This window comes from Varanus komodoensis, unplaced genomic scaffold, assembly GCF_004798865.1.
Source record: "Varanus komodoensis strain SLA01 unplaced genomic scaffold, ASM479886v1 scaffold16, whole genome shotgun sequence".
NCBI classification, from domain to species: domain Eukaryota; kingdom Metazoa; phylum Chordata; class Lepidosauria; order Squamata; family Varanidae; genus Varanus; species Varanus komodoensis.
The window spans coordinates 6,034,425-6,046,442 of record NW_025335468.1 but is presented as its reverse complement, the minus strand read 5'-3'; the positions used below and the strand labels follow the sequence as shown (position 1 = coordinate 6,046,442).

The following is a 12,018-nucleotide window of genomic DNA, read 5'->3' as shown; positions in this document are numbered from 1 at the left end:
TTTCCAGAGAGGGTTATACACAGTTTATTTTACATAGAAAAAAATTATGGTTGAGCATGAAGTAGTGTCCTCTTTCATCTTGTAGAGGTGAGCCGGGGCTGATGGACTCTGAATATGTTTTATGCACAGTAGGTATCTGCCTTGACGACCTGACAGTACATGGTCATTGCAAATGTCAGTCCAAGAATCTAGAGATACAGAAAGCAGAGTCCGAATTAAACTAGAGTTTATTCTTGCGTAGTTCTCTCTCACGCTCTTGCTCTCTCGCTCTCTCTCACACACACACACCCACACCTCAATCCCTTGATGCTTCAGGCTTTCTCAAGCAGGCTATATTAGCTATTCTCAGGTAATCCTCTGCTTATATTAAACTGTGACGTCTCACCTTTGCATATCTGGTCCCAAGTCTAACAACAATCAGCCACACTGGAATGCAACTGAAATCACTGAGCTCAGCTAACCTTAGACTGTGGTTCTGACCTTGAACCTAAGGCCGGGCACAAGCCAGGGGTCTCTCCCTTTCCTTGGAATTAGTTCAGCAACCCGCTGATTGAGCTTCATAAAGGCCAACACAAGCTGCAGTATTGTTCTAGGAATTCCTTTATCTCACATTGAGTAATCCTATTAAGTTCTGAGTGTAATAATAAGCATAACCAAAAGTGAGCCCCCGTGGACTCAGTGGGAGTCGCTTTTGAGTAGACATGTACAAAATTGTGCTGTTAATATCAGGCTAAGTTCGTGTGAGAAGAGACAGTAAAGCTCAGATATATTTAAACTCTCCACTGCTACCTAATAAACAGAAAGTACAGAACCAATAAGAGAAAACTGTACCTGAACCAAAGCTGTACATAATCCAAAAATTCCCACCGCTAACAGGTTTTCCTGGAGCCATATTTTTACTGTTTCATAACAAGGCTTTAAGAGAGAGAGGGGGAGGGAGAAAGAAATTTTATTTAGCCAAGAACACTTGGGTGTGTTGGATGTCCAAAGGGCCAGTAGAAATGGCAAATCTGCTCAAGCTGGCTAATCAGAGGTGTCAATGTCACTATTCTCCCAGAGGTGCAAAATGCCCTGGTGGGCACGCTCACAAAAAAGCACAGCTTTAGTGGCTCAGAGAGCCTGCACATCTCAAGGTCAAGTGGATGGAGGATGCAGTATGCAAGATGCAATAACCAAAAAGAATTTGGAGGGTCTCTCATTCCTCCTCCTCTGATGATGTGCTTGCTCTGCTGTTAATATATCAAACCTGCATAGTGACAGTCTCCTTGTAGGATTTGTTGAGCCAGCACATAAAGAAAATAGTTATTTATCTGCCATGCCTGTAACAGTCAGATTTTCTTTTCACCTTGAAAAGCTCTTGTGACATAAGTTGAGCAAGGCAGTAGCTGGCAGCTTAAGATCACCGAATGAGCCTCCTGGTTGCTCCCAAATCCAATGCTCTAGCCACACGCTGGACATGCCAGCCGCTTGCACTCCCAGAAGGTAATGGGATGTGCAGGCATATTTTCCAGGGAAAGCAACTAAGTGGAATTGTGGTGCATGTAATGGCTCTGCAGCGGCCCCGGTCAGCTGGGAGAACTGGCTGGCAACTAGCATGGGCTCTCTCCCATCCCTGGATGGGAGGCCCTGGCTGTGCACTCTCTTCCGCATTACGAGGCCTTTGCATACAGCCCCACGTGTCACCATCTCGGCTTGGCAGTTGTTTCGTATGCTAGATATTGGGGGGTCATCTGTGCATGCGCAAGTGGTTGCTTGGTGGGATACAGAATTATGTAGACAGGACGCCCCCATCCACAGACCTCTCTGACCCTCAAAACTTGCTCTGGAGGGTTGGGGACCCCCCAGAACCACCCGTGAGGTGGCACTGGGAGCTGTAAGAAGGGGAATCCAGGGGAAACCCGCCCTGCTTCCTGCCCTGCCCCCTCCTCCTGTGCACGGCCTGCATGAAAGGGCAGCTCTGGATCCAGCCCTCTACAACTGGGATGACTTTTGTGATACGGGTGCCAGCATCTGGAAACCAGGGTTTGCAGTGATGGCAAGAACCAGCCCAAGCATCAGACAAGCTGTTACACAAATGTAGGTTACCACGAAGAGCAGTAAAACATAGGAAAAAAATGGCTGCTTAAGTCCAGACTGGGGAGGGGAGGGGAGGGGACGGCACTGGGGGTGCACCTGCCGTCTCAGAGCACACGCTCAACTTGGTATTAGTTTGAGAGAGATGTAAACAATTTTACAGATGTCTGTATAGTCCGTTGTTATCACAGATGAAATCAAGGAAATGGCAAGGTCACCATGAGGTGGGAAGAGAAATGTTATTAGCCCACTGTCCTGGCCTTAGCTTACACTTGTGTGCCCATTCTGTGTTTTGCTCGCTCTCCACCCTTTGAAGGTCATTTGCTAGTCAAGCAATCGTACAAATCTGCCACAGATGTCTCAGCACTCTTTTCTGAGAGATGCTAGATCCCACCTCAAGATGAAAGGACAAGCATCTAGCTGCTCCGCAAGGTTACAGCCTTCCCCTTCCCTCCTGGGAGACCCATTTTGGTTGTGCATCTACTCACAGCTTTCCACCAGGTCCCTGGTGAATGAAGACCACAATTCTCACTGAACTCCAAGCAGCAGGAATCGGGCACCCGTGTGGTGTTGTACACGTCAAACCAGTCAGTGTAGTTTGACACGCCGCAGCATCTGAACTGGAAAGGGAAGGGGCGAAACCAGAAAGACAGTAAAAAGTCACAAGGGCCTAAAGGCTACGGGGGGGGGGGGGGCAGGTTAGTCTGGCCCATCAGTGCGAGCTAGTGAATTCCAACAGGTGCTTCTCTTGGATTCACCATTCATACAGTATTCCGCTGCAAGCATCTGGTAAGGTTAGTTACTCAGCCTAGTAAGTTCATTCATTTCCAATTAAAATACGGGCCTCCTTTAGCTTCGCAAAGTTTGTGCAGGTCTCCCAAATGTCCCTCAGGGCTGCATCATGAGCCCCCCGGTAGCAGCCCAGCAGCTCTGGAAGTGATTGCCTGAGGGCATGAACCACCCAAGGGCCACTGGGATATTTTGAATGGCTCCTGGTCCCTCCACTGGGGCTGGAGCTTCCAGGAGGGAAACAGTTGAGCCATGTAGGGGAGTCTATCATACGCTTTGCATGCCGATCACACAATCCTTCCTTTGCTCCAACGCAAAACCTGAGCAACCTCATTGAGAGTGTGTGTTTGAACACCAAATATAAAGAGGACTAAGCAAGGAAAAATCCAGAAAAAATTAATACCCATGACTCAGCAAATTGCCATCAAGTGCTGGATTGCCAGCATTGCAGAGAACAATGATTTTATTCTTCAAGTATGCTATTACCGCCAGGAAAAATGAACAGCAAATGAAATGGTTACAGCAGTGCAATATATTTTATTATATTTTTGTAAAGTTGAGTGGCTTCAGAGTCACATATGCTCTGCTTTGAAATTATCTCTGACATTTAGTAATATAGATATTCATGATCCTGGAGCTGAGATTGCAGGCAGCAAACTTTTTTGAGTAGCATACACTAAACTTTGATTTGTATCTCTTTCATCGTACCTACTCAGCATGCGGATGGGAATTTTTTGCTTCGGGTAGGTGAGTGATTTATAGTTCTGGTTACCAGGGAAATATTTGCCGGAAGAGTTCAGAATTCTCTCCCACTCTGCAAGCCTGAATATGCCCTGTGCCGTGGCGGCTGGGTCAGCCAAAGCCATTCATGGCTCTCCAGCATCCCAAGCTTGGGTCCAAACAGCCTTCATCTAATTAGCAACATCCACTGCATTTGCTTTGCTTTGCTTTGCTTTGCTTTGCTTTGCTTTGCTTTGCTGGGCTGCTCCCCAGTTTTGCTACTGCAAGGCCTATAGCAGGAACCTTCAGCTAACTAGGCATCTGTGAATTTACTTAAATCTGCCAAATTACCATTGCTGTATTCCCAGCAGTTCAGCATTCCTCTGTCATTAAGACAGAAGATGCATTATCGGTTTTTGTATAATTGGTTTATTATTATTTTGAAACAATTGTCTTCTTGACACTAGGGGGAAAACCTCTTACTCAACATGACATTGCCCTTCCCAATGACAGATGAGGACTCGGGAGACAGCCACAAGGAGGGCCGTGTCTCTGATGCAACTCCCAAACAAGTGGCTGCGTGGAAAACCTTGCTGCTTCCTCTGTCAAAGGCACAGCAGGTTGAGAAAAGGGATGCTGCCGTGGTTCTGCCATTTGTTAAGCTTCGAATGCAAATGCTGCCAGTTCTAATGAGTGAACATTACAGCCCTCATGCAAGTTCCCCTTCAGCTCAGAATTCTAATCCAAGTCAGAATCCAGCTGCTCCCCCGGCTGATGTACTCGATGCTCCGGCTGTTCCCACACCGTTCCAGTTTCCATACAGCCATGGCAGCAGGAGCCCCGGGGCGTTTGAGGATTTCTGATGGATGCCAGAGGAGAGAGGCTCTGAAGCTAGGGAGGCTGTTGGAGGACCAGGAAGGAGGGGATGAGATGCCTTGAAGGTTCATAGGGGCTGCAGGGATTTGATTTGACCCAGAAGAGGCCATGCTATTTCCAAGTGGGACGAGGGGCAGGTGAGACTCTGCCCATCATTACTTGTGAGGTCCCAATTCTAAATTAAATAAAAAAAACTTAGTTGAAGACATCTTCTCAGAATGCATCCTGACAATTCAAGCATTTGCATCTTGGTGCCATCTGGTGGATCAAGAAATGGAAAACCGGTGACTTACATTCCCTCTACCTTTGATCAGAATTGTCTGAAACCCCTTTGGTCATGCAGGGTGGGGGCACGGCAGGGAGAAAGCAACTGCTGGACACACAAGCATTTGGTCCCTGCAGAATTCCTCTTCCAGCAAGGTGTTTAGGAAAACTAGGAACAAAGGCAATGTGTGTCTGGGAGGAGGGGCCAATGTGTTCCTAAGTGGATGCACAGTGGCCCCTTCTCTCCAGTGACCGTGAGGCTTGGTGCTGTATCTTCTTCTAACCACAAAATGTTCTCTCTCAAAAGGCTGGAAAATCCGGATGTTTATTTTCTAGCATGTGTAGTATTAAATGGGACCGCAGGTGGCGCAGTGGTTTAAACCTCTGTGCTGCTGGGCTGGTTGATTGAAAGGTCGCCGGTTCGAATCTGCACAACGGGGTGAGTTCCCGTTGCTCCATCCCAGCTCCTGCCAACCTTGCAGTTCGAAAGCATGCAAAAAATGCAAGTAGACAAGAAGGTACCACTTCATTGGGCAGATAATAGCGCTCCGTGCACTTCGTTGTTTAGTCATGCCGGCCACATGACCACAGAGACTGTCTGCGGACAAACGCTGGCTCCCTCGGCTAGGAAACGGAGATGAGCACCGCCCCCTAGAGTCAGGCATGACTGGATGTAACCTCAAGGGGAAACCTTTACCCTTTCCCTTTATAGTATTAAATAGTTCCTCTCAAAATCCACATGATGAAACCACTGTATGAATAAAGGGAGATCAATACAATCCACAATATTTTGAAACTGGGTTCCCATTTGTTTGTTTTGTTTTAATTTAGTTGCTGCAAAAAATTAATTTATTATGGCCATCTTTTAAGGTCTTCCATATTCCATTTTTCTTGTGGTACATACTGAATACATTATTGAATTATCTACAGACTTTCCTAAAATTGAATTATGTGCACTCTGCAGTACCCCCTTCCGTTCATAAAATGAATGCCATCCTCTAATTGTATAAAGCAGCAAGTCAATGCTGTTTAAAACTGGGGATACAAATGTGCAAAAGGCATTTTGGCAGCCTATGCAGCCAGTGGGAAAATGAGAAACCTCTGCTATTGTGCGCAGTACAAAAGGAATATTTCAGCACAAGGATTCCAGTAATTAATTGTACTAAATCTGTAGCAATTACAAATTTCAAGGGAGGGCACAGAATAATTCAGGCAGCCAAAAAGTGCAGTGCATATCAACAGGAGTATTTTACGGATTGATTGACCAATGTTATCTAGAGAGAAAGATGTGCTTATGCAAAAGGGAGACTAAAAAAGAAACCATGAGTAGGAGAGTGCACGCACAATTGTGATTTCCTCATTTTGAACAATGTATAGCTGCCTGTCCTCAAGATGTTTAGAGGCAATCCTGAAAAACTGTTCCACATATCGGTATGTTACAAAAACGCCACCCTCGTCTGGAGCTTCGTAGTGGGAGACTTTGCAATTGCTGAGTGGAAATACCGCTGCCTTGGAGTGCTGTTCAGCACAGAGCATGTAAGGTGTAGGTAGAATAGCTAGAACTGATGCTCCCAGTCCACGTGGGCACTGAAGGGGAAGGAGAACCTTATCGCGCCCCTCCGTACTCCTCAGAGAAGAGCCGTGCTGGAGCAGGGTCACAGGGCCGTCTTGTCCAGCAAGCTGCGCACACGGCCAGGCAGCTGCTCACAGGATGCTCACAAGTAGGACAGGGCTGCTACAGCAGCCTCCTGTCCAAGCTCCTCCGGAGCTGATGCACCCAAACCTTCAGGGCACGTCCAGGGCCCAGTGCTGATCTCACAAGCAATAGGTGGCTGCAACTTGACCTCTTAGTCAGCTTTATGGATGGTTTTCAGTATTATACCTGAGCTTGTTTTCCCTGGCTGTGATCACATTTTTGTATGACAAACGAGGCCTGCGAATCACCCCTTTTTATTATGCCACAATTCAAAGTCACACGAGTAGCTAAGAGAAAAATCCCAACCAAGAGGCCACAAAGTTGAACAGGCATTCACCGTTTTTATATGGTTCAGTCTGGCCTGTATCATTATGAAATGAATAAAGAACATCACAATTTGGTACGATACTATTTGAATGGCTCTTGGGCTGCAAACATGATCATGTACCACAAAAATCAATTAGGAACCGGTGAGCTTCTTCAAATAAGATTTAAAATGGATTTGGGCTAACCTGGATTGAGCTTTATTTAGTCTCATTCTGAGCTTCCCAAGCTTCTTGTGAGCCTAGGTCCTCTTTCCCTTTCTCAAAGGTTAGCCAGTGGGTCTATAGCAAGGAGTTTGACCATGGCAGGACAGGGCTTCGACTCCTCAGGTCTCAGGATCGTAGAGGCCTCAAGATCCTAAAGGCTCTGCCACCCACGGTACTAATGTGCATATTACAACTCCCAGGAATAATGGCCATCCATTGAAGACCATGGCAGCAGTAGGTTTCATTGCCACAGCCTGATAAGAAACAAACCACCCAGCATTGGGAAGGGCTTGTGCTGGGAATTATGAGCTGCAAGCAACCTTCAAAGTTGTTTGTCTCAGTTCCTAATTAGCCTGTTTGGGGAAATTCATACTTTGAAATCCCTACTTGGAGAGTTAGGTTTCACTACCACAATTTGTAGGACTTGATGTAAATGTGGTTAGTGTGCAAAGAGTAGGCTAAATGAATATAAATACAAAGAAAGGTGAAATATTTTCTTCCTTTGTCCTGTAGCGTATGGAAAGGTGCCTCAGGTACAGAGGAGAAGCAGCAAAAGCAGAAAAATTAAAAAGTTCAGCTGTATGAAAATGCAGGAACTTACTGAATGATTAATTTCCTAGGACAGCTTTCCATTGTCCTCAAATAATAATAGAAATGTGTCACTCCCGTGCATTATAATGACTTACTGGGAGAGGGACTTTGGGTCCACTCTAATGGATTTTCACTTTCCATACTACTAAAAATAAGTGCCTTTAGTTTATCTTTTTGCATGATTCAGAACAGCATGCAGATGAAATTAAGCCCAGAGCAACAAATGAATCCCCTATAGATTTCAGAAAAGCCAAGGGAAAGGGTTGTTAAAATAGATAAATAGGATGGTCCGTAAGTAAGGTACACTATTAAGTATTTGGACTTTTCAGGAACCCAAGGACAGATGCAGTAGAATCCAGAATGAAATCTGCATTGTGTGGGAAATGTCTAGCCAGGCAGAGGTATGCGCATGGATGGATAAAGATGAACAAGAAAATGTAAGCTTACATCTGTTTGTATGATGCTCCATGCATTAGTTAGGCCAATATTTCCATCAGTTCCATACAAATGAAGCCCTTTCTTCAGGTCACGCTGAGCATACTTATCAATCTGAAAACAAAGCAGATAGAGTCGCATGTAAGGATGCAGGCCTTTGTAATCTCCAAAATGACACTTTCCAGCAGAGTTTCCCTTGGGAAGGCATCTGATGAGAGCACTGAAAGAGAGATGCTGCTGCTTATAAATTTTGGCTGATAAAGAAAACAAGGTGTCTGTGTGTCATGTTTTCTGATTCTTTTGAACTATATAGTTCAATATCAAAAAGTGTACCTGATATGAAAGTGACATCACCGTATTGAGTGAAAAAGCCTTGTTAATTTTTAAAGCATCATAATGCATTTATAACAACCATAAGTGTGACCGCAGTTGGCATAATCACTGCACCTCAGACTAGGGCAACCAAAATGATCCAACACATCCCCAGAAAAAACGATGATGTGTGGGGTTTTTTAACAGGAAGCAGTGCCTAAGCAGGAACATGATATACAGGTGTATACAATTCTGCATTTCATTCTCAGTTTCTCATAATTCCAGAACTTGGTGTCTTCTAACGAACCTAAATGTGGGGAGATGTAGAAAAGAGAAAGGAAGCTGCTGCGATGGCTGTTAACATGGACAACTTTATAAGCGGATTAGACAAATGTGAGGATGATAATGCCGTTAATTGCTACCAATTATGATAACCATTAATTATTCCCAGTATCAGAGGCAACATCTCTTCCAGCACTAGTTGCAGGAGGACAGGACTGGAAACTTTTTCTGGTGGCCTCTGCTTGTGGCTTTCCCTCTTGGGCATCTGGTCAGCTACCAAGGAAACAATACTGGTCTGATCCAGGGAGGAAGACTCTTATATGCTTAAGGGGGCAATCTCATGCATATTTAGATGGGGGGGAAACCCTAAAACTCCCAGCATGCTCCATGGCTGGCTAGAGAATGGTGACAGTTGTACAGATCTTTTTCTCTATTGAAACATGTAGGATTGCACCTGTTGTTGGTTTCAGTAGCTAATACTTCTTTAACAAGTTCATGCACTACAATGATTTTGAAACACTGTCTCTATGTCTTAGGTGTGTGTATGTGTGTGGGGGAGGTGTTCTGTTGTGTTTTAAGGAGAATATGAAGGGATTATTATTATTATTATTATTATTATTATTATTATTATTATTATTATTATAACATTTCTATGCCGCCCCTTGCCGAAACCTCGGGGCGGCTTACAACATGATAAAATACATTGAAATACAATAGTACATAATAAATTACCATTAAATATAAAAATACAAAAAATACATTGATTTACAAATATAAAATTAAAATTATCAGTATAAAATAAAAATATAGGGGGAGAAAGAGAAGGAAGAAGAAGTTGCCCTGGCCAGATCATATGTTTTAACAATTGAAATGATGTTTAAATAAAAAGGTCTTTACCTGGCGCCGAAAAACCAGTAACGACGGTGCCAGGCGGACCTCTTTGGGGAGTGAATTCCATAGGTTGGGCGCCACCGTAGAGAAAGCCCTCCTCCGGGTACTTACTCTCCTAATTTCTTTCATGGAGGGTTCCCGGAGAAGGGACTCTCCCGCAGATCTCAAAGGGCGGTCGGGCATATACGGACGTAAGCGCTCGTTCAGGTAGCCAGGACCCAAGCCGTTTAGGGCTTTATAGGCCATAATCAACACCTTGAATTGGGCCCGGGCTTCAATGGGAAGCCAGTGAAGCTGACGGAGGACTGGAGTCATGTGAGCATAACGCCCCATCCCCGTCAGCAACCTGGCAGCTCTATTTTGCACCAATTGAAGTGTTCGGACTGTCTTCAGGGGAAGCCCCACGTAAAGCGCGTTACAGAAGTCTAGGCGGGATGATTCCAGCCTGGTCCATTGGTGCAGCTCTGTTCTCTTTAGAATTAAACTTATCTCTTGATGGAAATATAACGATTGTTTGATTTGCTTGCTCGTGTGTGGCCAAGGCAAATGGAAATCCTTTTGATTTTTGCTATGCAGAAAATAAAGAGAAAAGGCTTCAAAGTGAAGGTGCATGGAGCAACTCAATATTGGAAGAGGATTATCAGTACCGTAGACTGGAACAGATGTCATTTTAGCAGCATATATCCAGGAGTGGTTGCCCTTGACAAAAAAGAATGTCTTAATAAAAGAAAAAGTTCTGATTTTGGGTTCTTTTAATCTGAAGTTTTATTTAAGGCTGAGCTGAAATGCAGGTGTGACTTTTCATAAGCATTTTGACCCTATAGAAAGCAGCATCCTTCAACAATTTGTGGGAGGGAATCTTTGGGCATGCCCATTTCTTTATGTATCTACTATTTTTTAATCCTTCAGGGAACTCAAGGTGGTTTACATAATCCTCTTTCTCTTCTTAAATCTTATCCATTCAAGGTAAGGCAACATTTCCAGCCTTTTGAATTGCTTTTATGACACCAAAGGGCAAAACTGAATTACCTACAGTAGTGTTCATTAAAGTAAATTCAGAGTTGGGACAGAAGCCTTGTCCTCACTCTTCATCCACTCAGTGAAATCAAACCAAAGCAGCTTTGTAATCAGATTCTATTATTACACTAAGTGCGAGGTGCCTGATTGGCTTGGATGGTGTAGCAAAAGAGGTGGAGGATCTGGAAAGAATGGGAGCAAAATAGCTGCAAACAGGATTGAAAGAGAATTTTCAAGGGTAGTTTCAGGGAGCTCTCCCCTCCTCAGCACAGCAGAAAACGGCAGGAGGGGAAGCAGTCTGAAGCCTTTCTCCCCACACAATCCTTCTGTTTCAATTAACAGGATCATTATCTCAATTGTGTTAGAAGAAAATTGGAGAACTATGCAACTATATAAGCCAAGGGGCTAATGTTACATATTGAGTGTTTTTAGCAGTAGTCTTATCCAGTCATTGCAAATTACCTGAGGAGGAGGAGGAGCTGGTTCCAGTCTCCAACATTCCCATGATGACAGACTCTGCCCCTGATCTAGCAGCAGGGAATGGGATGGTCTGAAAGGGGATTCCACATGCATTCTGTGGAAACTGCTCAGAACCCACCCCACAAATGGAAAGCACAGGAAGAGCGGCAGTGGAGCTGCCGGTGCGTGTGGGGCTTCTGCAGGTGAGGCTGGCCTCTGATGGAAGTTTGTAACTCCAGAATGGATGTGTTATCTTATACTTAATTAGAGCAGGAAACAAGAATAAGACTCTTCCCTATGCAGTGCAGGTGGATCTGCACTAGCATTATTTAGGAAAGGAGTTAATTGGTGAGAAAGAACATCTCATCTGGAAAATGAACAAATACACAAATGCACTTGTTCAAAAATGCACATTTGAGTACTTGTGCAAATGAACATTGGCACAAATCATCCCAAAATGTGCTTTTTCACTCTACCCCATTTTTATTTGGGGGGGGATGTATATCTTACAATGGAGAAAACTTGAGCACTTTTAAAGACTTTCCCATTCAGGAATGCAAATGAGGCAGAACAAGTCTGAGGAAGAATTTGGAGAACCACCACAAACTCAACCACTGCATGTACACCCATTCCTAGGAAGATGGGTTGTGTGTGTCTGCACGTGCAACAGCCATGAAATTGTAGACATCTGATAAGCAAGATGTGCTATCTTAGAAATGGTTTAAAATGCTTGGGAAAGCTGAACATTGCATCGGCTTTACAGGCATCGACAGAATAATGCTGGAACAGGGCCGTTTAGGCTGAAAAACAGGAATGTGTCTAAGCAGCAAACTTAGGGAAATGCAAAATGCCCAAGTTGCTTTTCTTCGGCCAGTTCTGCAAGGCATGTCATAAAGTCACACTGCATGATAATCTCTCTGACTAGGATACAGATGTTGCCCTACTTAATGTAATCGTCATGCCCTGTTTCAGATCAATAATTTTTAATAACCCCAAGTCAACATTTATAAAATGCCTGAAGGTTCAGGGGAATATTTTGTTAGCTCAGTTGTGCCTTAACACATATTCTCATTTTTATCATAA

At 44.3% G+C, this 12,018-nt stretch overlaps 1 protein-coding gene and 1 long non-coding RNA gene across 3 annotated transcripts in view; one reads left to right on the top strand and one right to left on the bottom strand.

Moving 5' to 3' along the window:
* The window catches only part of TSPAN4 (tetraspanin 4), a 325,749-nt gene continuing 313,731 nt past the window's right edge, over nucleotides 1-12,018 (bottom strand). For both annotated transcript variants that reach the window (XM_044425531.1, XM_044425530.1), the window contains 4 exons: nucleotides 7,987-8,088; nucleotides 2,562-2,693; nucleotides 832-915; nucleotides 1-188 (listed from right to left, as the gene is read on the bottom strand). In XM_044425531.1, the coding sequence (XP_044281466.1) occupies nucleotides 120-188; nucleotides 832-915; nucleotides 2,562-2,693; nucleotides 7,987-8,088 (387 nt within the window). In that variant the 3' untranslated portion in view covers nucleotides 1-119. The remainder of the gene's footprint in view (nucleotides 189-831; nucleotides 916-2,561; nucleotides 2,694-7,986; nucleotides 8,089-12,018) is intronic.
* LOC123021109 lies at nucleotides 2,789-10,199 on the top strand. The gene is made up of 2 exons (XR_006414253.1): nucleotides 2,789-8,679; nucleotides 10,036-10,199. It is a non-coding gene; the product is annotated as an uncharacterized LOC123021109 (long non-coding RNA).